Source organism: Heteronotia binoei, chromosome 15, assembly GCF_032191835.1.
Source record: "Heteronotia binoei isolate CCM8104 ecotype False Entrance Well chromosome 15, APGP_CSIRO_Hbin_v1, whole genome shotgun sequence".
Classification (NCBI taxonomy): domain Eukaryota; kingdom Metazoa; phylum Chordata; class Lepidosauria; order Squamata; family Gekkonidae; genus Heteronotia; species Heteronotia binoei.
This window is the reverse complement of record NC_083237.1, coordinates 56,652,657-56,678,898: the sequence shown is the minus strand read 5'-3', so window position 1 is coordinate 56,678,898 and position 26,242 is coordinate 56,652,657. Positions and strand designations below refer to the sequence as shown.

The 26,242-nt window shown below is 44.3% G+C and overlaps 1 protein-coding gene across 1 annotated transcript; it reads right to left on the bottom strand.

Annotated features, from left to right (window-relative positions):
- Positions 1 to 465: 465 nt before the first annotated feature.
- LOC132584271 (keratin, type I cytoskeletal 47 kDa-like) lies at positions 466 to 8,989 on the bottom strand. Its single transcript, XM_060256120.1, has 8 exons — positions 8,381 to 8,989; positions 7,782 to 7,864; positions 6,401 to 6,557; positions 5,180 to 5,341; positions 4,926 to 5,051; positions 3,030 to 3,247; positions 1,573 to 1,973; positions 466 to 602 (listed from the first exon to the last, which is right to left on the bottom strand). Exons 1-8 carry the CDS (start codon positions 8,918 to 8,920, stop codon positions 499 to 501), a joined length of 1,791 nt encoding a protein of 596 aa, XP_060112103.1. The 5' UTR covers positions 8,921 to 8,989; the 3' UTR covers positions 466 to 498.
- Positions 8,990 to 26,242: the final 17,253 nt, after the last annotated feature.

Here is a 26,242-nt window from a genome sequence, read left to right as displayed (position 1 = left end):
CCAAAGCATCTGTTTTCTACAGGGGAACTGATATCCTAGCCTGGAAATGAACTATAATTCTTGGGGATTCTCAGATCCCACCCGGAGGCTGGCATTCCTATGTCAGCAATATATGGACAACCATTATAAATGATTTCTAAGTCAGGAGTGTACACTGAGTTGCCTGTAAGAATCATGACCCAAATATCTTAATTTCAGTTGCCACAGTAGGAAAAAAGTTTATTGTGGAATACAATAAAATGACATCAACATAGAATGTTTCTATATAGAAGCAGCAGAAGTACAGAAAAAAAAGAAAACTCTAATAGAGGATTGTAATGTTTAGGTAGATATTTTGCGTAATTTAGCTGTGGAGTCCTAAACAGAGTCACATCCCTCTAAATCCATTAAAGCTGATGGGCTTGGTTCAGTTTAGGATTCCATTGTACATTTTTGTATAATTCACCTTTTTGCTATAGTTTATTTTAAAAGTCTTCCTATAGACTTTTAAGAGATGGCTTATTTTATTGGTTTTTCTTCTACAGATTGGACACGAGTGGAGATAACTTGGTCACCAATTCTGTCTTCCACGATTGTCTTGATCACTCTTGTTTTTTGTTGATCTGTGTAACAGACACGTTTTAGAGAAGATAGAGGAGAACAGGAATTATTTTAAATGCATTAACCTGTTGTTTAAGTATAACACTAGTAAGTCGTGTAAGTAAAAAGATGTTACACCTGAGAATCATTTAATCACTTGTTCCTTTTTGCAGAGAATCTTATAGGTTTGTAAAAGAGAAACTAAGACCAATTAATTCCCCACTAGGCTTGTTCCGGTGTCAGAGTTCTTTCCCCAATGACGCTTCCCTCCAATTTTGCACAAGCTGCCATGGGGCTGCAACTTGTTACGCTTCTTTCTTGCGGCAAGCAGAAACTGGTTTTCAGAGGATCTTGCTTGCCATGGGAAAGAGGCGCAGCAAGTCACAGCCCTGCAGCAGCTTGTGCAAAACTGGACAGAAGTGTTGGGGGTAAAAGAGCTTTGAAGCCAGAACAAGTGGGGAATCAGTCTATATTTGCACAGTTTGAGGACAAGGTCACTAGGTACAATCCAAACCATCCATCTCCAAACATTCATTTCTGCACTGAATGATTCCATTAATAAGACTTTTAAGATGAGCTATAAGTTGTCATGGGTAGCACACCTCTGGCCCTTCCTGTCCCCTCTGTACCCCTCAGAACCTTTTGGATAGTGCAGCTGCACTGTTGTCTGGAGGACTGTACTGTAGTGATGTCTCTCTGTACATGGGCTATGATTAGATCTATGATGCCAGCTTAAGAAGAGCATTCCCCTTTGCCAGCATAAGGATCATTGTGTCCGATCTCATACTCAGCTGCTCATGTGCAGTGAAGCATAGTTTCATGTTGTTATGTTACTTAAATTTTTTCCCCTCTTCCCCTGGCAATTATCTTATTTTGTGAGGTTAATCGAGACTCTATTATAACTTTTTTTTATCCTTAATGTAACAAAGGAAAATTGTTTCTACAAATATGGAAATTAAAAATGTACAGATCTAAAAGAACAAAAGTGATTACCTCTGGTAGTGCTCCCACTTCTTGATCCTGAGTCATCAGAACTTTCAAAACTTGATCTTGAGCTTGCAGATCCTGAAATCCTAGATCCTGACTCTCCATGTCTGGAGACCTGGGCCTGAGTGGTGGCAGATTCTTGTTTTCTAGACCTTGAATCTGCCGATCCAAAATTTCTAGATGGAGACTGAGAAGAACCCAAACCTCTGGATCTTCCATCTGTAGCTCCCAAAGCCCTGAATCTTGAATCTTCAGATCCTGATGTGCTAGATCCAAAGTTGGAAGATGATTGGTCTCTAGATCTCAAATTTGTTGATTCTGGTTCTCTAGATCTAACTTGTGTGAAGTTTCCCACATTTCGTATTCCTGACGCACTAGATGCAGTAGTACTTCCAGATCCAAAATCACTGTAAAAACAGAAACATGGCGGGGGTGGTGGTGGTAGTTAGTTTTGTTTGTTTAGCAAGAGACAGGATAAAAAGAGCACAGGCTTCTACTGTAAAGTACAAACACTGGCAAAGTCCTCTTCATGGCTGCAAAATGAGATTTAAATTATACTTGATAAAAGGATAAAATTTCGATAATATTTGAAGATAAAATATATGGTATAATTAGGGCTGCCGGAATTCAGAAAATCCATGGAGGGTCATGACTGGATGTTTTGCACAGGAAAAGCTTTTAAAATTTCATCTTTTTCAGTTTTTTGAACAAAAGTACAGTTGCAGTTCTACAATATTGCATTTGTGTTTTGTCCTACATTATGAACCCGAAGATATTCTGAAAATCCTTTTATTATAAACAATACATATACAAATGGGAAGACAGGCATTGCCCTGATCAGTCCCTGGGGGCAGAAACATTGCAAGATAGAGGCAGTTCCCACTGTCATCTGGTGTTAAGCATTAATTGATGAGAAAGCAAAGAGGAAAGCATGCATGTATGATGATCACATAGACAAAGAAAGATCTAGATCAGATGCCTGAGGGCATCTTTGGAATTCTGACACAAGATGATGGGCACAAATATAAAATGGCTGCCACAAGAGGCAGAGCCAACCACAAAACATCAGGGAGTGAGGTCATGCATAACTGTTGTAGTAGCTCTTCCAGCATTTCAGGCAGTAACTGTGATTAAATGGATTCCTTTCAAAAATAACACATTAGTTAAATAATATTTTTCTAGCATAGCTTCACAATAATGTAATTTTGGGTCCTTGTGCTATGGTGGCAGCTGTTGCTACAGCAGCTTCTTAAAAAGCTGCACCACCAGTCAGTTCTCCAGTGACCAGTCAGAATTCCTCCTGTGCAAAAGCCCCGCCTTGGTCTGCTTGCTTTCTAAAAGCACTTGGTAGGTGCCAGGAAAGATGTTGGCGGGTTACCATGACACCCTTGAATGACACATTGGGGACCCCAATTTAGATATATACATGAAAGAAAGAATTCTGCCCATCATGGTTAATTCACCTCTCTTCGCCATCCATCAGGCTGCGGTAAGTTTCGATCTCACTCTCTAGGCGGATCTTGATGTCTAGGAGCTGCTGATATTCTCTGTTCTGGCTCTCCATATCATCTCTGATTTGCTGCACTTGACCTTCCACATTGCTTATTGCTCCTTGCATTTGAGAAAGCTGGGTACAGTATTGACCTTCGACCTCTGCTAAAGAGGCCTCAAGAGATTGTTTCTGATGTAAGAAGAAAATAGAATAACATAATAAATATAAATAATAATAAGAAAATACAATATTGGGATATTTGAGTAAAAATTTGATTGGGAATCTGAAACAAATATGCCCTCAAACATTTCCCTCAAAATCTTCCTCTTGTAAATTTTGATGTTGAATGGTTGTTAAATATCTGTTCAATATTAATGTATTCTGCAAATACTTTGTATTTAGTTATAGCATTCAGTATCCAGTTGGTCTTTGTTATTTCATGTAATATTTTAATTTCATATTTGGTGTTTGATCATTTTTGATAGCTGTAATGCAGTGTTATTTAGTATTTGGCAGTTTAGTAAGTTTGGCAACTCTAGGTATTTGATATTTGATTACACTATGTAATCCGCCTTGAGTCTCAAAGAGAAAGGCAAACTATAAATAATCAACTTACAGATCAAAATATTATACCTATCAAATATCAAGCCACCAAGAGATCAGTTTAAATCACATGTAACTAACCTTAAATTATGAAGTCATTATTCTAATTAAAATTGCAGCATTAGAAATGTTGGAATATCTTGAAATTTTCCAACATTTCAGCTACATGAGTGCTTTCACTGTATGGATGAGTGTTGCAGCATTCTTAACATAATCGCACACAACTGCAATAGAAGTGAATTCTGCATGTATTATGTTGTGCTGCCCATAGGCATGGGACATCAGATTGAGAGACTTGGAGTGCATTAAGTGCTAATCTAAATTGGAAATTTTTCATTTTTCCAAAGTACTTTTCTGTACCCAGTAGGACAGATTTACTTGTAGAAATCATGACCTCATGTGGATTATGTTTAGATTTTTAATTTTATTTATTTAGTAAAACATATCCCACCTTGTGGTTCAAGGCAGCTTGAAGACAAGATTTTTATTATGTTTTTCTACAGCAATTTAGTATGCTCATTTTTCCAAAATGCAAGCATCACATTTGGACGAAGCAGCAATTGTCCTCTGTTGAACAGTATTGTGGCAAATTATAGCATCCTTGATTTGAAAATCTGGGTTTGGATCCTGAAGAGCCCCACAGCCACACCAGCACTTTCCCTCCTATAAGCAGGTGCTGAGGCTCAGTGGAAGAGCCCCTGTGTTGAACATATTAAGCTGCCTTCTACTGAATCAGACCCTTGGTCCATCAAAGTCAGTATTGTCTACTCAGGCTGGCAGCGGCTCTCCAGGGTCTCAAGCTGAGGTTTTTCACGCCTATTTGTCTGGACCCTTTGTAGTTGGAGATGCCAGGGATTGAACCTGGGATCTTCTACTTACCAAGCAGATGCTCCACCGCTGAGCCACCATGCCAATCCCCAACGCCCAGTATCTCAGGTGCATGTCCTGCCTCTAGAGTTGAAAGCTGATACCGGCAGAATGAAGACCCCTGCTCCCCCAGCTACAATTTCTAATACAATGCAGCATCATATCTACTGTCACCCAATTCTCTGTCTACTCTAAAGGATAATTTACTCTTGTAAATCTAATTGGCATGTGAGAGAAGCAGCTTAATGTTTGACCACTACAGCACTTCATTGCTTTGACTGGAACCACTTTTTCCTCCTTTTTCTACTTCTCTTTATTCTGGTCTTAAACTTAAGGGAGTGTTAGAAGCTTGGTAAACTAATAAGCGGAAGTATTACTTTTTAAAAATTCTCCATACCAGAGACAGCTGTGATTGCCATTCAATCTCTAGGTTTTGCAGACTGCGCCTCAGTTCTGTAATCTCACTCTTGTTTGTGCTGGTCTCTTCAACACTGCTGCTGATCTGCCTGTTCAGTTCTTGACTCTGTGGCGGGGGTGGGGGAGGGAGTTCCAAATTAAAGAATTAAAGAAAGTTCCAAATTAATTTAATTAAAGAAATGTTTTTGCTTAGAAAAGACCCTTAGGAAGTACATTGTTTATTATTTATTTCACCTGTTCGTTGAACCACATTTCAATGTCTTTTCGGTTCTCCTCAGCAATGGCCTCATATCCAGCTCTCATCTTGTTGAGAAGAGCAGTCAGGTCAACTCCAGGTGCAGCATTCATCTTTACATCTATATCTCCAGCAGTATCATCCACTGCAGAATTCATATCCTGTATCAATACAGGATTTCTTTTAAAACTTGTGCAAAAAGCATGGATTTAGATTGTATTTTTTTAAAAAAGCAAAACAAAAATAGGGCTAGCGCAGATGATTATTTCTAGACTACTCTTTTTTTCCAAGACCAGATTTTCTTGAGTTAAGCACTTTGATAGAGCAGAATATTTTGTTTGCTGAGTATAGCTGCTGCTGAATTATTTAGTGTAAACTTTTCGTGTATAACTTTGAGCTTGCTAGATAATTTGACATTCAAAACAAAACAGAAACTCTTGTTCCTTATATTAATAGTCTCTTCTTGTCAATTGTAGTACTGTGACTTGAGATTACATGGTGATTTTAATATGGTTTATGCAAAGAATTAATGCACATAAACAGGTCCATCCCCATTTTGGAAACTGGACTCGTTGAAGGCTCATGAGACTGCTAGCTAGGCCCTGGTGTGTTCCTGGTGATCAGATCGGCCTGTACTCCAGAGGCATCTCAAAGGGTCCAAAATGGATCTGAGGTTGGATTGCTGTAGAAATTATCATTGCTGTTAAAAGCTCCACGTAATTCAATGTTGGAGCTAGTATAGAAAGCAACTGATTAAAAATGAATGTATCTATGACTGCTGAATGGTATAAAGTTAACATAAACAAGCAGTGACAAGAACATTACTCAAATTAATTTCTGTGTCATACAGCAAAACATTCTGATGTGAAACACTAAATGAACTTTGTATTTCTAAGGATCACTGGTGGTAGCCAAATCATTCTCTCACAACTTTAATGCCAGTAGCTCATGAACTAGAATTTTTGCTCGCAAGACTCCACAGCTTAGAGGGAGCATTGATCCCCGTGAGATTCTACTCTGAAACAACTGATGAAAATACTAAGCACCACAATAAAATTTCTAGGTGCTTTGGTACCTTGGATTTGCCCAACAGAGCTAGAGCATCTATCTATGAGGGAAATGCAATCCAGCAGTCCACTGACTTTGTTGATAGTTTTGCTAGTGAGTTGCACCTGCTATTGGTACAACATATATTTGGATTCAGTTAAAAACATGTTTACCTCCTCGTGAGCCTTCTTAATATATTGCAGCTCCTCAGTCAGGTTTTCAATCTGCATTTCAAGATCACTCCTGCTCATAGTCATTTCATCAAGGACCCTACGCAGGCCATTAATGTCAGCTTCCACACTCTGGCGGAGGGACACTTCATTGTCATACCTAAAGAAAAACGTTTGAAAAGAATTGTCAGCAGATACATGATGAGGCCCATCTGAACTGAGAGAGGGGGGGAAAAAACCCTTTTTTGTTGGCGATTTGTTGGTTTTGTTTAGTAATATCATTAGTTATCCATTCACTCGCTTGTCAGATCTTGTAGGACGTCCTACTACTATAAAGGGTGCTTTTCAGCATGCCTAACCTCTCAGTGTATGATATGTACATATGGGTCAAAGATCATTTGTTCCAGTGCATTGCTGGCACCACCTAGACATTTATTCGAAATAGATGATAGTTAATTTTGCATCAATTTAGAACTGGATTGGTTTGGTGTCTGTTACTAGGGATAAGCATGAACCCAATTAAAAACTGAATTTCATGACCAACCAGGCCAGTTTGTTGGATCGTGAACTGCAATTCAGGCAATTGCATTGTTTGTGAACTGCCCATGAACTGGCTTGGGTTTTGGTTTATTCAGTTCAGGTTCGTGGGCCAGACATGCTGGTATCCAAAGCAAGGGTAGGCCTCTTCAGTGAGCTTAGAAGGCATTTAAATGAGCTCAGAAGGCAGTTCCTGGTTCATGCCTATCTATGTCATATCTATGACTTATTTTGACTTTGGTACCAATATGCAAAGCCCTGAATTTACAAGCATTTTTTTGCCATTTGTGAAAGTCATGACAGCTTCTGCAGGGGGGACAGGCATTTAACACAGGAGAAGGAAACTGTCAAAAAGGAAAAGGGGGTATAATGGATTTCATGGTGGTTGCGGGGGTTGTACTGACTGGCCAACCCTTGGAAGTGATAGAAAAAGGCAAGGAGATGCGAGCATTGAAAGAATGGGATTTCTAGCACCCCGGGAAGATGCTTTTGCAGGGGGGAGAAGGTGAAAGGAGGACTTGCTTGTGGTGGCAGTGACGGGTGGAGGGGTCAGGAAGCAAACTCCTGGTTATTGGAAAGGGTGCCCAGAAGCACTTTTTGGATACTGAATAATGAACCTAACAAACCACAAACTGGTTCGCCAAACCAAAACATTTGTGGAGGTTCACAAACCATGGTTTGTGGTTTCTTACAAGCCATGAATCACCATTTTTCCAATTTGCACCCATCCCTATCTATGACTTATTTTGGCTTCGGTACTAATATGCAAAGCCCTTGGTTCACAAGGCATGTTATGCCATTTGTCTTGTTAAACCCATGGATGTATAATTCATTGCATCCTGCTCACTTGAGTTGAAAGTCAGCACCAGCCAGTCTTGCATTGTCGATTTGCAAAATGACTTTTCCATTGTCTGTAACTGCAGCAATTATCTGAAAAAGCAAAAATGGTAAATAAGATTCTTGATATTTTATCATACCTCTAGTTAATATAATAGTTATACAGGAAATCTTAAGACATGTACTGTTAAATGACATCATTTCTTATGACTCAAGAACCATTGTGAAAACCTGATAAAGTTAACCTGTACATTTCCTTTCCCTCTTCACTGCCCCCAAATTATGGAAAAGCAAACTAAAATGATAAATCTAAAATGTCAGTTGTAAATGGTTGTATGTGGTCTGTATTCTATGTATGTTGTGCAGTGCCATTCTAAGAACTCTTTCTGGGGGTATGCCCCATTTAATAGGATTGAGTGAGACTCTCCTGTTTAGGATTACTCTCATAATCTCAGGCCAGATCAGACACTTGCAATAAATATACTAATTATTAATAGCTCTGGGTTTCCATTTAACTCACTAGATTTTATAATTCAATCATTCTGAGAATACCTGGTCAAAAAGTTAAGCAGAATAAGTCATAAAATCATTTTAGAAGTGTTTCCATACCTGTTTCCGAATGTCCTCAATGACGGTATAATATTTACTATAATCACGTGACCCTCCATCACTGGTTCCTTCTCCCCGCTTCTTGTACCACTTTGCGATTTTCTCCTCAAGGTCAGTGTTAGCTTCCTCTAGGGCGTGGACTTTGCCCAAGTAGGCTGCCAAGCGGTCATTGAGGTTTTGCATGGTTTGCTTTTCATCACCAGAAAGCAAGCCACTCTCTCCACCGCCAAATCCATTAAAGCCTCCAGTTGCACCACATCCAGACACACCCCATACAGGACTCGACCCCCAGGACCCAGCAGCATTGCACGCTGTGCCACTAGAATTCCATCTCCCTTGACCCCCAGATGCCTTATTGACGTTGCACATGCTTCCACCAGAGCCCCGTGCACCACCACCGCCACTGCTGGAACTTCCACCAAAGACCCTTCCACCAGAACTACCACTTAAGCTGCATGTTCCGCTGCCTGATGTTCTCACCAGTCCTCTGTTGCTGCAGGAGCTAGAGCCTTGTTTGGAAGAGTGACTAAAGAAACTCATTTTTGGTGGTATAATATCCAGAGGACCTTCCCTGCACAGCAATGCAGCTTAAGTAGAAGCTATCCTTGGAACAGCTTAAGGAGACGCTATCTTTGGAAGACAATTTTTACCTTTTTATATACAATGTGGCAATTGCATCACACTCCTAAATGTATGGTATTTTTGTGCCAACTTGCTAGTCCATCATTAGTTAATTATAGTAATTAATAGCTAATCCTAATATGTACATCTGGGTTTGTCCCTCTGGGTGTTTTGTATGTCTAGGTGGAAAATAGGTGGAGCATAATGGATCCAACCTTTCATTACAGTATTGTAGCTTCTTTAGGACAGAATTGAGTACTTAATTTCCTTTTTATAAATGTACTGCTTCCTAACACATTCTTGCATATTATCTGCTCATATTTACTCTGTTCTCGTTTTTAATTATATTTGTCTCTATTTTACCTTACATACTTCTGTTCTTTTTAAGAACCATGTTACAAAGCTATGGCCAAAATCTCAAAAATATTGAAAAGTGCATTAATGTGACTATAAATCAGCCTTTCTGCATAGCTGATTCAGAAACTTGACCCAAGTGCATTTAGAACTGCCTTTTTGTTTTTCTAAATATGCACATCAGCAGCAGGAGAGGAACGATGAGCTGTGTGGTTCATAGGATTTCAATCTACATTGTTCGGGCTAAAGATGGTTTCGGCTTGTTTTATAAGTAAACTCAAAGTCTGAAAAAATATTTTTCTATGTGAGTCATTTTATGATCAACCCTACAGAATAGATTCATTTAAGGTATTTTAACCCTACACCAGTCATGGCATTCCTTTCTCATTGGAATAGTATGTACTTCAGCAGAGTTCAGGAGGCCAACACTGGGTCTGCAGACAACACCCATTCATAAATAGCTGCTTCCATAGCAGAAGGATGCTTGGCTTTAGAGTGGCCATAATTTCTGCAGGCCAGCCAGGGACACCTTGAGGGGGGAAGGAATGTGTGTGCCGGAAACAGGAAGTGATGTCATTTCCGGCGACTGCACTTCTGGTGATGTCATGCCACCGCCGGAAACAGGAAGTGACATCACTTCCTGTGACATAATTTTCCCCGCGCCACCTGCCGAAAGCAGGAAGTGACATCACTTCCTGTGACATCATTTTCCCCCGCGCCACCTGCCGGAAGCAGGAAGTGACATCACTTCCTGTGACATCATTTTCCCCAAATGACATCATTTCCCCCAAATGCCACTGCCGGAAACAGGAAGTGACTTCACAGCACTTCCTGTGACGTCCCCAAAAATCCCCCAAATATCACCGCCGGAAACACCAAGATTATTTATAGAGAGGGAAAGGGGGAAATAAAGTTAAATAAAACTCTTTTTTTACTTTTTTCAAAGTGAGTAGACTAGAGAGAACGGGTTCCACGCTGAGAAGCCAGTCAGATACCAGTGAGATTCCAGTGAGACTGTGCTGCATAATGCAGCCTATTTATTTTGTCCTGTTGGCTCTGTTGGCTCTATCTGCGCCACCTTCATCACTTTCGGGGTGTGGATCCCCCAGTGGGGTGGTCTCCCGACTCCCTCCGCCGGCTGTTTCTGATAGCCCTGCGCCCCCTCTTTCATTTGATATGTGTCCCGTGCGGGTGCCACCCTCCCGCCGGGAGATGCCGCAAAATGAGCCCCCTTGAGGCTTATGGCGGCAGGGCTCGGGGGAAGCGAGCTAGACTGCTGTTCTTTTGAGGGGTTATAGAGTGTTTCGAGCCCGTCCCTGTGGCATCGGTCCCATCGTTGTGGGACCCAGGGGGCCGGCGCAGCGGCACACCGAAGCAGCCTGTCACTAATAACACAGGTCGAGATACAGGACAGGAGCCCAGAAGTGACCGACAGGCTGCTTCAGCGGGCCGCTGCGCCGGCCCCCTGGGCCCCACAACGAAGGAAGAAGGGAGGGAGGGAAGGAAGGAAGGAAGGAGGGAGGGAAGGAAGGGGGGAGGGAGGGAAGGAAGAAAGGAAGGAAGGAGGGAGGGAGGTAAGGAAGGGGGGAGGGAAGGAGGGAAGGAAGGAAGAAAGGAAGGAGGGAGGGAGGGAAGGAAGGGAGGAGGGAGGGAAGGAAGGAGGGAGGGAGGGAAGGAAGGAGCGAGGAAGGAAGAAAGGAAGGAGGGAGGGAAGGAGGGAGGGAGGGAAGGAAGGAGGGAAGGAGGGAAGGAAGGGAGGGAAGGAGGGAAGGAAGGCCGCCCCGTCCCGCCAGCCGCCCCCCGCTTTCGGCCCCTCCCTCCCTGCCTGCCCTGCTTACCTGCTTCCAGGGCGGGTGGAGGCCCGCGCGCGGGGCCCGGTGGCGGAGAGGCCGGGGAGGCCCTCCAGCGACCAGCGCCGGCCTCTCCGCCGCCTCCCTGGCCTCCGCCTGCAGTGGAGGCCCGCGCGCGGGGCCCGGCGGCTGTGGCGGAGGCTGGGGAGGCGGCGGAGAGGCCGGCGCTGGTCGCTGGAGGGCCTCCAGCGACCAGCGCCGGCCTCTCCGCCGCCTCCCCGGCCTCCGCCTGCAGTGGAGGCCCGCGCGCAAGGCCCGGCGGCGGTGGCGGAGGCCGGGGAGGCGGCGGAGAGGCTGGCGCTGGTCGCTGGAAGCCCTCCAGCGACCAGCGCCGGCCTCTCCGCCGCCTCCCCGGCCTCCGCCACCGCCGCCGGCCCCCGCGGGCGGGGAAGGCGGCGAGTGAGGGAGCGTCCCCGCGCATGCGCAGAGCCCGCTCCCTCCCTCACTCGCCACCTTCCCCGCCCGCGCGCGCGGCCCACCGGCTCTCTGGCTGGCTAAACCGGGACCTCTAATGGTCCCGGTATAGCCAGCCCGGGAGCCAGGAATTGGGGGCCAGAACCGGGACTTTCCCGGGTGACCGGGACGGTCTGGCCACCCTACTTGGCTTGGAATCTCTCATGATTGCTCCCCATGGCAGCCATTTTATGACTTGTCCTGCAGTTGGATGGATGACCTCCCAGAGTACCGTAGTCATGATGTGGTAATTCCATGGGGTTACCATAAGTCAGTTGTGACTTGACGACATTTTCCACTAACACCATCCCAAACTCCATTGCAGCCATTTTTTGGATCTATTCACTACCCTATATCAAAATTCCAAAAGTGTGCAGAGGCTCAACAAGTGTGTGGACCCCATCATAGTGGTTGGGAGAGTGGTTCAGGCTTCATTTTTAAAAATTATTCTGCTTCATATTTATTTTAGTATACCTTACCTTGTGCCCCAATGAGAACACACAGTGGTTGTTCTCCTCTCCTCAGTTTCATCCACAATTCTGTGAGGTAGGTTAGTCTGAGACTGTGTGACTGGTCCAAGCATATTAAGGGTTTCTAAGGTTTTGTGGATCTAAGGTTCCTAAGTTGACTTACCTTGCCAGCAGGGGTCACCTGATGTCCTTCTAGGAGACCAGAAGTGATGTTGGACATTTTTAGGCCTACTTCTTGTTCTGGATCCACTTCCAGTTTTGGGCCTACTTGCAGATGGGGGTGATGCACTATTTTTGGGCAAAATTCTATGGTAAAGTTTGGCTCCAAACCATAGAGTTTTGCCCAAAAACCAGAGCATTGCCCCAACTGGAAGCAGTCCTGAAATGAGAAGTAGGACCAAAGTCTGAAGCAGGCCTGAAAAGGCCAGTTGGGAGTGGGATTTCCCCCTGCCAGCCAGCCGACCGCCATTGGGCAACAGCCTGCGAAAGTGGGATTTCCCCTGCTCCCACCAGGGGACCACGCTTCTCAACCCTCCCGCCCTGGCGGGGGACCCCAGGTTTTCCAGCCTCTTCCCCCGCTCCCCCAAAAAACGGAAGCGGGGGAAGGGGGAGCTAGCCTGGTGTTGGCGCCGTCGCACCCTCCTCGGTGCCGCTGCACTCTGCTCCACTCCGTTCGGGCGGCGCGGCAGTCTCCCGCGGCAGCAGCAGGTGAGTGTTCCTGGCTGGCCTGGCGTTGGCGCCGTCGCGCCCTCCTCGGTGCCGCTGCACTCCGCTCAGGCGGCGCAGCAGTCTCCCGCAGCAGCAGGTGAGTGTCCCTGGCTGGCCTGGCGTTGGCGCCGTTGCGCCCTCCTCGGTGCCGCTGCACTCCGCTCGGGCGGCGCGGCAGTCTCCCGCGGCAGCAGCAGGTGAGTGTCCCTGGCTGGCCTGGCGTTGGCGCCGTCGCGCCCTCCTCGGTGCCGCTGCACTCCGCTCGGGCGGCGCAGCAGTCTCCCGCAGCAGCAGGTGAGTGTCCCTGGCTGGCCTGGCGTTGGCGCCGTCGCGCCCTCCTCGGTGCCGCTGCACTCCGCTCGGGCGGCGCAGCAGTCTCCCGCAGCAGCAGGTGAGTGTTCCTGGCTGGCCTGGCGTTGGCGCCGTCGCGCCCTCCTCGGTGCCGCTGCACTCCGCTCGGGCGGCAGTCTCCCACGGCAGCAGCAGGTGAGTGTCCCTGGCTGGCCTGGCGTTGGCGCCGTCGCGCACTCCTCGGCGCCGCTCCACTCCACTCGGGTGGCAATCTCCCGCGGCAGCAGCTGGTGAGTGTCCCTGGCTGGCCTGGCGGTAGTCACGCTGGTGGGGCCTTTAGACCACTTTCCACTCCTTACAGACCCAAACCACGTTGGATCCTTTCATCTTCAGTGTTAGCCTTTTCAATTAGCAGTTCACAACTGGCAAGGCATGAGTAGCTTCTTGCTCCTTGATTTTGGATGCATTCTTTGAAACCTACTTGACATGGATCAGACACTCTGCCCATGCAAACTCTGGAGACAGACTTTGCTTGCTGAGCAACTTTGGAATGGTAACATCTTGCAATTTGTATTTTTGTGTAGTTAGTCTCATACAAATAACTTTATTGATCTGATTTCCTGCTGCTTGTTCTCTTTCGAAATATTCTTGCACACTTTAAATAAATCTATTTTTAATTATATTTGTGAACTTTTGTGCTCAAGTGGCTTCAATCCTAATTTCAGTTCCTAGGCCAAGATCAAAATATATTTTGGGTGGAATTCAAGATCTTGTCTGGAAAGCAATTAGAAACCACTGTCTTAATTTAGTGTCATGTCTATGGCTTAAAATTCATTAAGCTGTCAATGAACAGTGACAGCTGCGTATATGACGTGGCACTTACAATACTGGCTATTTCTTTTTAACTGCTTTCAAAGGGAAGGTAAAGTTGTTTGCTTCTCACTAATTATTTAAGCCTGGCCTGATGACTGCTGACTAGCTAAATCTTCTTTTCAATTAAAATAATGGTGTATGTATTGCAAAATGTATGTATTGCCAAACCCTGAAAACATAAACCATGCTATTAGGCCACAAAAGATTTGTTAACTGATTAGTCATCTTCGTGAACCACAATCATTACATTTGAGAAAGTTAAAGAAAAGCACCCAAAACCCTTCTGTTACAGCTTCTGCCCTTTGAAAATTTGAGTAATATGGGTTCACAAGGGCAAGGTGTGATGCTCAAAAGCTTGGGACTTTTTCACATAACCTGAGAACAAGCTTAATGGTGTTCATCAGAAACATTAGCCATTGACTCAGCATTTCTCATGACTTTAACAGATTCCCTCCCATGTCTTCCAGTTTGGAAGCAGAAATGTGAGGGGAAGTGTATTGATAATAATACCCAGCCTTTCTCCCCAATGTGTATTCAAAGTGATTTCACATCATTCTTCTCTCCTCTATTTTATCTTCACAACAACTCTTCGAGGTAGATTAGGCTGAAAGCATGTGACTGGCAATCTTTCCTGGCAGAGTGGGGATTCAAATGTGCATCTCTCTCTCAGGTTCCAGTATGACACAAACTACTACACCACATTGGTCCTGAACCAATTCCAATTGCCCCTTCCCATGCAGTCTATCTTGTATGCAAATATGTATGTAATCTTCTAGTTGGAATGCCAGGGAGCCACATTTACTTCCATCCCTGGCATGAGGCCTACACCTCAGGGAGTATCATAGCTTACTTGTTCATCTGCTAGTGGCTATATCAAGATCAAAACCCCCTGTCAACCACAAGCCCCATTTGGCAAGAGCCTTGCCCACTTTCAGGAAACAGGGCAGGTATCATGTTGGAGAACAATGCTCAGAAGAGCCACATGTGACTCCAAAACCACAGTGAGTATCACTAGTTTAAAGACTTTTTACGTTTTCTCTGCTTTATTCCCCTTCACAACCTTAATTTTCTTCACCTTCCAAGCTTACAGTTGGATCCACCACTTCCAAAGAGTTACTCCCCAAGGCTTCCAAGTGAATTTTTTTAATTAAAAGCCTTTTAAAAAATTGAAGCTTTTTTTTAAATACCCCCAAAGCACTGCTCCCCAAAACTGTGGTATGAAATCTATTGCATCTAGGGGCTATGATAGGAAGCCATTCAGTGTTTTCATTGTATCACTTTAAATTGGATTTTCTTCCAGTACATTTTGATTTTTCTTTCTGTAGCTTCTTTGATGGCATTCTTGCATCTTTCTCCAGATTTCTGTAGAATCCTTTAGATTAGTACAATTGGGGAATTACAAGGACATATGGGGCCATCTCATTGTCCCCTCCTCTAATTTCTCTTCTTTCCCTTTCCTGCGAGCCAACATACCTTTGTCCCCCTTTTTCCTGCTTCCTTCTCTCCTTTTATCTACTCCCCACCCATCTTTAGCTGCCCCCAATTCCCTCCCCCTGGCAGCCTCCCCCTGGACAAGCTTAACAGTACCAGCAGCTGGGCCTCATTGCACAGTGCCAGCTGCCAGACCTGGCCCAGAATTCTGCCTGTTTCAGAGGTATCTTATATTATGAGATTGGAAGTTATTAAGCATGTTATTAATTCAGACTCCCATGTGTATTGGATACAGTAAGTCTTCAAAATATCAACCAATTTATTCCCGAGCTTTATAACTACAGCATTGTAAGGCAGTATCCTGCTCACATCAGAGTATGCCTGTTGCCTGTGATTTTGGATGCCGCTATGTTCAGCATTATGTTCAACAGTTACCTTTAACATTTCCTGTCAACAGGAGTACAACCAGGTAATTGAAGCTCCCTTTTCAACTGAGTTCCTAATACCCAACCACCAGCATCATCCAAAGTACAGTTACACCCTTCTGAATCCACCGAGGCCAGCCCTGACCTGGATAGCCCAGGCAAGCCTGATCTTGTCAGATCTCAGAAGCAAAGCAGGGTCGACCCTGGCAAGTACTTGAATGGGAGACCTCCTTGGAATACTAAATCAGGAGGAGAAGGGCAGGTTTTATTTAGCCACCTCTCTGAATAGCCTCTATGCCCCCAGTAGGGGTCAATCACCAGAGGTTGCCATGACTTCCAGGTGCACACACACACAAACACACATATGCCATAAAAATACAAAAATAAAAATAATAAGTCCATTGAGGCCAGTGCTTTTAGAAGGGTGTAACTATTTCGGATTGCTCTGCACATCTCTCAGTAATCTATGTAACACAGGGGGTCAAACATCTGACCTGGGGGCCGAATCAGGCCCCCGGAGGGCTCCTATCAGGCCCCTGAGCAACTGCCTGTCATCTGCTTCCTTCTCTCTCTCTTGCTTCCTTCTGTGTAACAGCTTGTTTTGCAAGTTTTCCTCAATTGCACAGGAGCTATAAACCAATAACTCTATTTTCTCCATTGGCTGGTGCTCCTCCCTTGGGGAGGAAGGGGGGGAAGGAAGAGCTTGCTTTTCCAGGCTATCACAACCGCACGGCAGAGCTACTGAGCCAAGCCTTCTATTGGCTGAGGCTCCTCCTCGTCCTGGTCCCGTGGGGAAGGCAGGAAAGAGCCAGAGCTTCCTTTGCCCAGTTCCCTGGACCCCTTGGCAGAAATACAAAGAAAACACCTTTAAGCCCAATGAGTGCTAAAGTTTCAAGCATGTGTTAAGTTTTTTAAAGTATATATATTTTGTGTTTGTGTTCTTTATAAAATTTATATCTCTGCTACCTAATCTTAAATATGTACACGCATGGCCTGGCCCAGCATGACCCGACCCAACCCAACAAGGTCTCATTTATGTCAGATCCAGCCTTCATAACAAATGAGTTTCACACCCCTGAATGATGTGGTATTTTTCTTTTCCCTAAAAAGCATTTCTGAGTTTTAAACATATGACTTACTGACAGCTAAAGTATTTCAGGGGCCCAACACTGGAGCACAGGTGCAGATGTAGATCCTTGTTTCCCTTTGGTCATGAGCAGTTTTTGCACTGTATAGTAGATGTAATTAATCTGATCTCTGTTTGCTGCAAACAGTAGTCTAAGTCACCCTCTACATAGCTCTCATGATCACAGAGACTCGTAAACTCAGCTGTTGTAATATGCTTTATATCCTAGTATAACAATAATAGCATACTCCTGTTTTAGAAAACTCAGGAAAGGGAGGTTTCCTTAGGGTCCCAGTGTTCTCCTCTGTGATCAGTGAGTGGTTTGCACCTTCTAACTTTGTAAGATGATGCATATTGGAACAAAAATTCCAATTTCAAGTATATGGAAATAGGGTCTGACCCAGTGCTCCCTCTAAGCTGTGGAGTCGTATGAGGAAAAATTCTACTTTGTGAGCTACTGGCATTAAAGTTGTGAGCTACTGCATAAATTCGTGTGCTCTGGGGCTGTTTTTCCTGAGCTAAGACAAAAATGTGTAAGCTGGAGGCTAAAAAACTGCGAGCAAGTTCATACTAACTCAACTTAAGAGGGAAAACTGGTCTGAACCTTAGACTGAGAAGGAAAAAGATCTTGGTGTCATAATGGATGAATGAAAGTGCCAACCCAATGTGCTGCAGTAGCGAAAAAGGCAAACTGTGTTAGGGATTATTAGGAAAGGAATTAAGGATAAAACAGCCAATATTGTGGTGCCCCTGAATCTATTTATGGTGCAGCCTCATTTGGAATACTGCATACACCATATATTCAAAAGGACATTGCAGAGCTGGAAAAAGTACAGAGAAGGCCAGATTAGGGGGTTGGAGCACCTTTCCTATGAGGAAAGGCTGTAGAACTCAATGGCATCCTATGAAGCTGATGGGGAGTAGGTTCAGGATGGACAAAAACAAATAGTATTTGGCACAGAGAATGATTAAAATGTGGAATTTACTGCCAGGAGATGTAGTGGTGGCCACAGGAATAAACAGCATTAAAATGGGATTACATATTCTGGAGCATAAATCCATTAGCCATGGTGACTGAGGGGAACTTCCACACTGAGAGGCACTAAGCCTATGAATCCCAGAGCCTCAGCCTCTTTTCCGTTGTTAGCCCTTCAGAAGAACTGGTTGGCCACTGTGTGAAACAGGATGCTGATGTATTATTGGTCTGATCCAGCAGGGCTCTCCTTTTAATATATATATTTTAATGTGCATGTGTGTGTGCACACCCAGAAGTCATGGTGACCCCTGATGGCTGACCCCTACTGGAGCATGGAGGATATTCAGAGAAGCGGCTCTGCCTCTGGGCTCTGGTATTTCAAGGACGTCTCCCATCACATTCAACCCTGCTTAGCTTCCGAGAGCTGATGAGATCGAGCTTGCCCGGGCTATCCAGGTCAGAGCCAGAAGAACTCTTCTTATATCAGCATTATGGGGTTTGGTGTTCTAGATGGTTTGCATCTACTATTGTATACCCTTCCTCTCACATCTGAGGCTAAAGAAAGGGGTTTTAATATGAGGGAAGGGTTTCCAGGCAGGCTTGAATTGTGACACCTAACATTGCCGAAATAACAAGCACTAACCAAGTTGGGAATAGACAAATCTTTAGCACTTCAAAAACATATTAAACAGTACATTAACCCTGACCTGCATTTGCTACATAGTCAAGTTTATTATTATGATCCAAGATCAGAATTTAAAATGGCATATTCATTAATATATGGTAAATACGTTGATTACATATCTGTATCTGAGCAGTAAGAGCCCCATGGTGCAGAGTGGTAAAGCTGCAGTACTGCAGTCTGAACTCTCTGCTCACAACCTGAGTTCGATTCCTGCTGGGTTCAGTTAGCTGGCTCCAGGTTGACTCAGCCTTCCATCCTTCCAAGGTCGGTAAAATGAGCACCTAGCTTGCTGGGGGAAAAGTGTAGATGACTGGGGAAGGCAATGGCAAACCACCCCATAAAAAATTCTGCCGTGAAAACATCGTGATGCGACGTCACCCCAGAGTCGAAAACGACTGGTGTTTGCATAGGGGGGACTACCTTTACCTTTATATATCTGAGCATATATTGCAAATATATGCTAAGTAAATAAAATTGTTAAAATATATTTTAAGTTTTCTTAAAAGAGGTTATAATCTTCTGCCTGATTGAACTAGCCAGGGTACAAAATCTTGGTGCCTTGGTGGTCATTGTGGCAATCAGCTAAAAGGAGAATAGGATAAAATTGGGTCTGCCTGGAAAGGCAGTAGTAGTTGGAGTGATGTACTTTGTTTTGATCTCCCGGTAAAGATGACAATATAAAAGAACATGCTGAATTATCTCTGCCAGTCCAGATTGGCATAGACAAGACAATAATCATATGGGGTATAAGCATATCTCCCCTAAAGAAGGGGGGGGGGGGATTAAGTTATGCTAAGGTAAAGTCTCTGCTGTATTTTGGAAGTTCCAAGAAGAAAAGATAGTTCTCCAATTGCTACGTAAGGGCTGTAGGTGTGCATACCTCCCTGCTGTGTTCTGTTGAATGCCCAAAACAGCTGTGGTAGGGAAAGGAGGAGTATGGGAAAATGACACAAGTTTGAACTTTATCACCAGTTTTGCAATAACATTTTTAGATTTTAGTACAGTTTGGGAATCTCTCCTTTCCTTACTCAGATAAATGCAGAAGAATGTAAATGAATTAAGGAGTTACCATATTTTTAAAAGCAAAAAGAAGACCTACTTCCTGACTGACAGCTTCAAACAAGAGATCACTATGACAAATCTCATTTAAAAAACCCCCAGGACTATTTCTGTAGGAAAAGCCCAGCAGGAACTCATTTGCATATTAGGCCACACCCCTTGACATCATTGTTGTTTCACATAGGGCTTTTTTGTAGAAAAGGCCCAACAGGGACATATTTGCATATTAGGCCACACCCCCTGACATCAAGCCAGCTGGAACTGCATTCCTGTATGTTCCTGCTCAAAAAGAGCCCAGAATACCCCTACTATTTAAGCTGATAATTGCTACTAACTAGGAATATTCCTAACCTTCCAACCCCAAGAAGACATTGTCATTGTTTTTTTTAAAGATCTCAAAAGAGGATGGATTTTTTTAAAAAAGAGAATATGTCAGCTAAAAAGAAGATATTTGGTATCCCCATATTAATGGACCTTGTCCAGTAATACATGCATGAGAGCTGTTTGAAAGGGGGGTGTTTGAAAAATCATGTTTTTTCTAAAAGTAAAATCTTTGGAATTCTTATTTTCTTAAATCCCCAGTAGATGGCAATGCTTGATTATTAATCTCTGGTTTGAAATGCACTGTCTGCTAGCATAGAAACTTTCTCCAATGGACATGTTATGTTTATGCCCACTGCCGTCATTTTTATTTCTCTCCCCGATGTTTTTGGACTTACTTAAAAACTTGTTTGCTTTACCATTCATAACTGAGCCCCGTTATGAACTTTTTGCTCCTTTATAGTGTATCCTTAGATTTTTAGTCTGCAGGCAATGACTATCTCTTGTAAACATTTTAATTGTTAAGACAACTGAACACTATTTTCTCCTCTCCCTTTTTGTATTGTCATTTCCAATTATTCTTACTCTGTTGCTGATGGTCTTGTGCAAAGGCCCAGTTTCCAGCTGTTTTTTTGAACTGATCACAGTGTTGTTAAGCTATTCAGGTTATAGACTTGCTTGATATATTGAGGATATGTCAAAGAGGCAATTGATATATGTTTATTTTCATGTGTCATAATTAATTTTTTAATTCTCCAAATAAGAGATTGTGAGTGGAATCTCTACCTCTTTCCCAATCCTTTGGGCATGCTTGCAGGCTCAGGGGAAGACAATTTTATTTCATGTGCACTAGTAGATGGAGAAGGTAAGAAACAGCAATCACCTGCTCCATATTCTAGAGCATGGGTGTCGAACTCATTTGGTACAAGGACCGGATCTAACATGAATGGGTCTTTGTGGGGCCGGGCCATGTCTATCATAAATTGTAATTCCAGGTAGTGGAGATATTTGTTTACAAAGGACACAGCCAAACACAATTAAGGATATTTTTTTCTTAAAAATACAAACATGCTTAAAACATTAACATTCTTGCAACATTTGTTTGATAACTGACACCTCTTGCTCTGAATTTCTATATTAAAATTTGAAAACAATTTCTGTGCTATAGCAATCTTGAGTATGCTGTTCATATGTGTATCTGTAAGCTGTGAATGTACTTTTGACTTATTTATATTCATTACAGAGAAGAGCTGCTCATGAACATAACTTTTGTAGGCCTTACGAAATGTAGCATCAAATAAACCCAATTGTGCCTACTTAAAGACCGCTTGTAAACATTGATCTTTGTGCCTTTTTTCAGATGCTTGTTGCTCCACACTCTTTTGTGCAGTCGGCCAAATGCACGGTTTGCCTTTGCCAGCCTGTTGTCGATCTCCTTGTCAATCTTGGCATCTGAGGAGATGATGTACCCCAGGTAGCTGAACTGCTGGACTGTCTTCAGTACAGATTCACCCGCAGTGATGCAGGGAGGGTGATAATCTTCCTGGGTTGCAGGCTGGTGGAGAACTTCTGTCTTCTTCAGACTAACTTCTAGGCCGAATAGCTTGGCAGCCTCCGCACAGCAGGACGTCATATGCTGCAGAGCTGATACCGAGTGGGAGACGAGTGCAGCATCATCAGCAAACAGTAGCTCTTGGATGAGTTTTTCCATTGTCTTGGAGTGAGCCTTTAGTTGCCTCAGGTTGAACAGGCTGCCATCAGTGCGATAGCGGATGTAGACACCATCGTCATCATCTAGATCTACTGCGGCTCTTTGAAGCATCATGCTAAAGAAGATCGTAAAGAGAGTTGGCGCAAGAACGCAGCCTTGCTTTACACCTGTGCCTATTGGGAAGGGCTCCGAGAGGTCGTTGCAGTGTCTGACTTGGCCTCGCTGGTCTTCATGCAGCTGGATGATCATGCTGAGGAATCTTGGGGGACATCCTAAACGTTCCAAGATTTGCCACAGGCCTTTCCTGCTAACGGTATGGAAAGCTTTGGTAAGGTCGACAAAAGTCACATATAGACCCTTGTTCTGTTCCCTGCATTTCTCTTGGAGCTGCCTGAGAACAAATACCATGTCGGCGGTGCTCCTGTTAGCTCTGAAGCCGCACTGACTCTCTGGGAGGAGTTCTTCTGCAATGGTGGGCACCAGTCTGTTCAGAAGTATTCTGGCAAGGATTTTGCCTGCGATGGAGAGCAGGGTTATCCCCCGGTAGTTGGGGCAGTCTGACTTTTCTCCTTTGTTCTTGTATAGAGTGATGATGATTGCATCGCGAAAGTCCTGTGGTAGTTTGCCTTGTTCCCAGCAGGTGACAAGTACTTTGTGAAGTGTGCTATGTAGTACTGTGCCCCCATGCTTCCAGATCTCTGGTGGGATTCCATCAACTCCCGCTGCCTTGCCACTTTTCAGTTGCTTGATGGCTTTAACAGTCTCTTCTAGGGTGGGGATCTCATCCAACTCTGTTTTCACTGGTTGAAGTGGGGTGAGGTGGATTGCTGAATCTTGAACTACGCGGTTGGCACTGAAGAGAGCCTGAAAATACTCCAACCACCGGTTCAGTATGGATGCCTTGTCTGTGAGGAGCACTTGGCCGTCTGCACTACGCAAGGGACTCTGAGCCTGATATGATGGGCCATATACTGCCTTCAGGGCTTCGTAGAACCCTCTTAAATCACCAGTGTCTGCACACAGCTGGGTTCTCTCTGCAAGCTTGGTCCACCACTCGTTCTGAATGTCTCGAAGCTTGCGCTGGAGGTTGCTACATGCAGCGCGAAAGATTGCTTTTCCCCCGCTTTTTTGCTTTTTTTAAAATCAATTGTAACACAAATGCTGTATCCTAAGATAATTCATATTTGCAATATTAAATGCAGCTTCACATTAGAAAGAGAGTGTTACTTATTCAGATCTTTTTTGACTTGTTTTTCATGACCTCAAGTAAATAACTACACTTTCCATGCAACCACACTTAAATGTAATTTAATGGCAAAAATATTATTCACTACAACCTGCAATACTCAGAGAACAAACCACCCACCTATAGCAAAGAATTGTGCTTCTTTGAGCTCTGCTGCTTTTGCAAATACAGCACATCAGGCATCTTCCAGCCTTGATGGAAGGAAGCGCTGGCCAGAGGCCTCCGGAGAATCAATCCAGTCGAACCTTGCTGGAGCCTGAACGCTGCTCAGGAGCTCAAGAAAGCCACGCTCTGCATCACTACAGCGTAGATCCCCGCCAAAACATCCAACTCATCCCAGCCCTCTCAGTGACGCAGCAAGGCCAGCCAGCTCGGTCTACTGAGCTCTTGCCTTCGCAAACCTTCTTGGTGGGGAGGGAAAGAGGCTGCTTTACCTGAACCGGCGGGTGATTCAAAAAGGCACCAGAACGATGCAAAGCCAGTTAGCTCTGTCGATTGAACTCCTGTCTTTGCAAATCTGCTTTGTGGGGATGGGAGGCGATCAGGACGGCTGCTCTAACCCAACAAGCACACAATTCAAAGAGGCATCAGAACGAAGCAGGGCTAGCTGGCTGAGTTCCAGCTTTTCCAAAACTGTTTGGTGGGGAGAGGCCAGGCAGCTGCTTTACCTCAGAGATTCAAAGAAGCGCCAGGATGACGTGGACTGAGCTCCTTCCTGCCTTTGCAAAATTAATTGATGGGAAGGGAAAGAGACCAGGGAGGCGGCTCTAATTGAACATGCGTGAGATCGAAGAGGCATCGGACCAACGCAGGGCTAGCGGGCTCAGTCAACGGAGCTCCTGCCTTTGCAAAGCTGCTTGGAGGGGAGGGGAAGAGGCCAGATGGCTGGCTGCTCTACTCTAACAAGCGCAGAATTTAAAGAGCCCACGGAATGACTTGGAGGCTGGCCACAATGGTCGAGTGAGTTCCTGCCTTTGCAGAACTGTTTGATGGAGAGGAGAGAGGCCCCCCGCGGGACGGATGTTTGACACCCCTGTTCTAGAGCAAAAGCGCCATCTGGACTTCTCCAGTCAACCTTATTCATATACTAGAAGGCTCAAGGGAGAGTCAGGGTCTTACTACATTTGTACTGAGTTTTTGAAAATGAATCAGTGGGAGAACAAAAAAGAGCCCACCTCCTTCCAAAACCTCTGGCAAAAGGTGAGGTTTTAGCTCATTTATGCTGCTACGAAGAACAAAAAGAAATTGGATTTATATCCCACCCTATTTAAAGAGCCCTGTGGCGCAGAGTGGTAAAGCTGCAGTACTGCAGTCCTAAGCTCTGTTGATGACCTGAGTTCGATCCCGGCAGAAGCTGGGTTCAGGTAGCCGGCTCGAGGTTGACTCAGCTTTCCGTCCTTCTGAGGTCGGTAAAATGAGTACTCAGGTTTCTGGGGGGAAAGTGTAGATGACTTGAGAAGGCAATGACAAATCACCCCGTAAAAAGTCTGCCATGAAAAAGTGAAAGCAATGTCACCCCAGAGTCGGAAATGACCGGTGCTTGCACAGAATGTTTTTTTAAATATTCTGAATCTCAGAGTGGTCACAATCTTCTTTACTTCCCCCACCCCAACAGACACCCTGGTAGGTAGGTGGGGCTGAGAGAACGCTTACAGCAGCTGCCCTTTCAAGGATAACTCCTGCTGACCCAATACCATTCCAGCAGCTGCTAGTGGAGAAGTGGGCAATCAAACTTTGTTCTCCCAGATAAGAGTCCGTGCACTTAACTACTACACCAGACTGGCTCTAAGATGCACCAAGGAGACTCCCAGCACAAGCACAGATCAAAGGACTAAAGGGGTGGTGTTGAGCACAGATTCAGACTGCTTAATAAGCCAAGCCAGTTTTGTGAACCCCTGGCTATTTCGTATTTGGACAGCACTATTAATTTCAGTCAATCAATCCACCTTTGTTGTGATAATAGATCAACCATGATTGGCACACAGAAAGAGTCATCAGTACATCTATTTCGTATTTGGACAGCACTATTAATTTCAGTCAATCAATCCACCTTTGTTGTGATCATAGATCAACCATGATTGGCACACAGAAAGAGTCATCAGTACATCTATATGCAGTAAAATTTCAGAAAATTAGTAAAAAGTCCTAACCAGCTGTTTCCTAAAAATGTGTCCACCTTATAGGTGGTTTCGTTAGAATGGTCTGAGAGGAGGGAAATATAAAATTAATCAGGTCTGCCTGGAAAAAAAGTAGAGTTATTTATAGAGACCAAATGTCCCTATAAAAAGGACAATGCAGCGGCACACTGATTCAGCCATGTGCGGTGGGCAAGGGAAAACATTTTGACAGTAAGGAATAAATGTATATCTCCCTTCCAGAGGAACTGATAGTAACACTTTAAAGCAAGTGAAGATGACAGTCCTTTGGGAATTCTAAAGCACAGAAATGGTCTTCCAGAGCCAAGCTTTTACCATGATTCCCTACCACTGGATAACACTGTGCCTGCACTCTGTCTACTTGAAGAGTTATAGCCCTGACTTAACCTAATTACATCTAATGAATCCAAGATGGCATAGGGTGGGGGGCATATAAATGTAGTTTCACCAGCTCTCACCCAGCATGATTGGAAATTTTTTGAAAGAATTACTGAAATTAATCCAGAAGGGCTAAAATTTAATTTAAGCCAAAAGGAAATCACTTGATACCAACCACATGCGCCACCCCTGACTCACTTCTAAGAAGGGCACTGGAAATGCAGTATGGGACCCTGAATATGGATCTATGGAATTTAGCTTGCCCTATCTCCAAGGAATGGAAATCTTTATATAAACTGAGCTGTGACCAGTGTTCCCTCTAAGCTGAGATAGCGTGAGCTAGCTCACAGATTTTTAGCCATTTTTGTCTTAGCTCAGGAAGGATGACCTCAGATCACATTAATTGATGCAGTAGCTCACAACTTTAATGCCAGTATCTCACAAAATAGAATTTTTGCTCACAAGACACTGTGGCTTAGAGGGAACATTGGCTGTGACCCATGCATGAGTTATCAGGAGTGGAATTCACCTTGCCCCGGAAGTCTTTGATAACAAAAGGAATATATGAGCCCCCTTTTATAAAAATAACCCCAGAGTTGCTAATATGGCTCTTCGGGCAGTCTTAGTAGTGTGGGCCATCTGAGCTTTCCATGAACCAGTTGATTGGAAAACTACACCTAGATGTTTGGAAAACTTTACCTGCTCAATATCATAGATATCAATTTGAC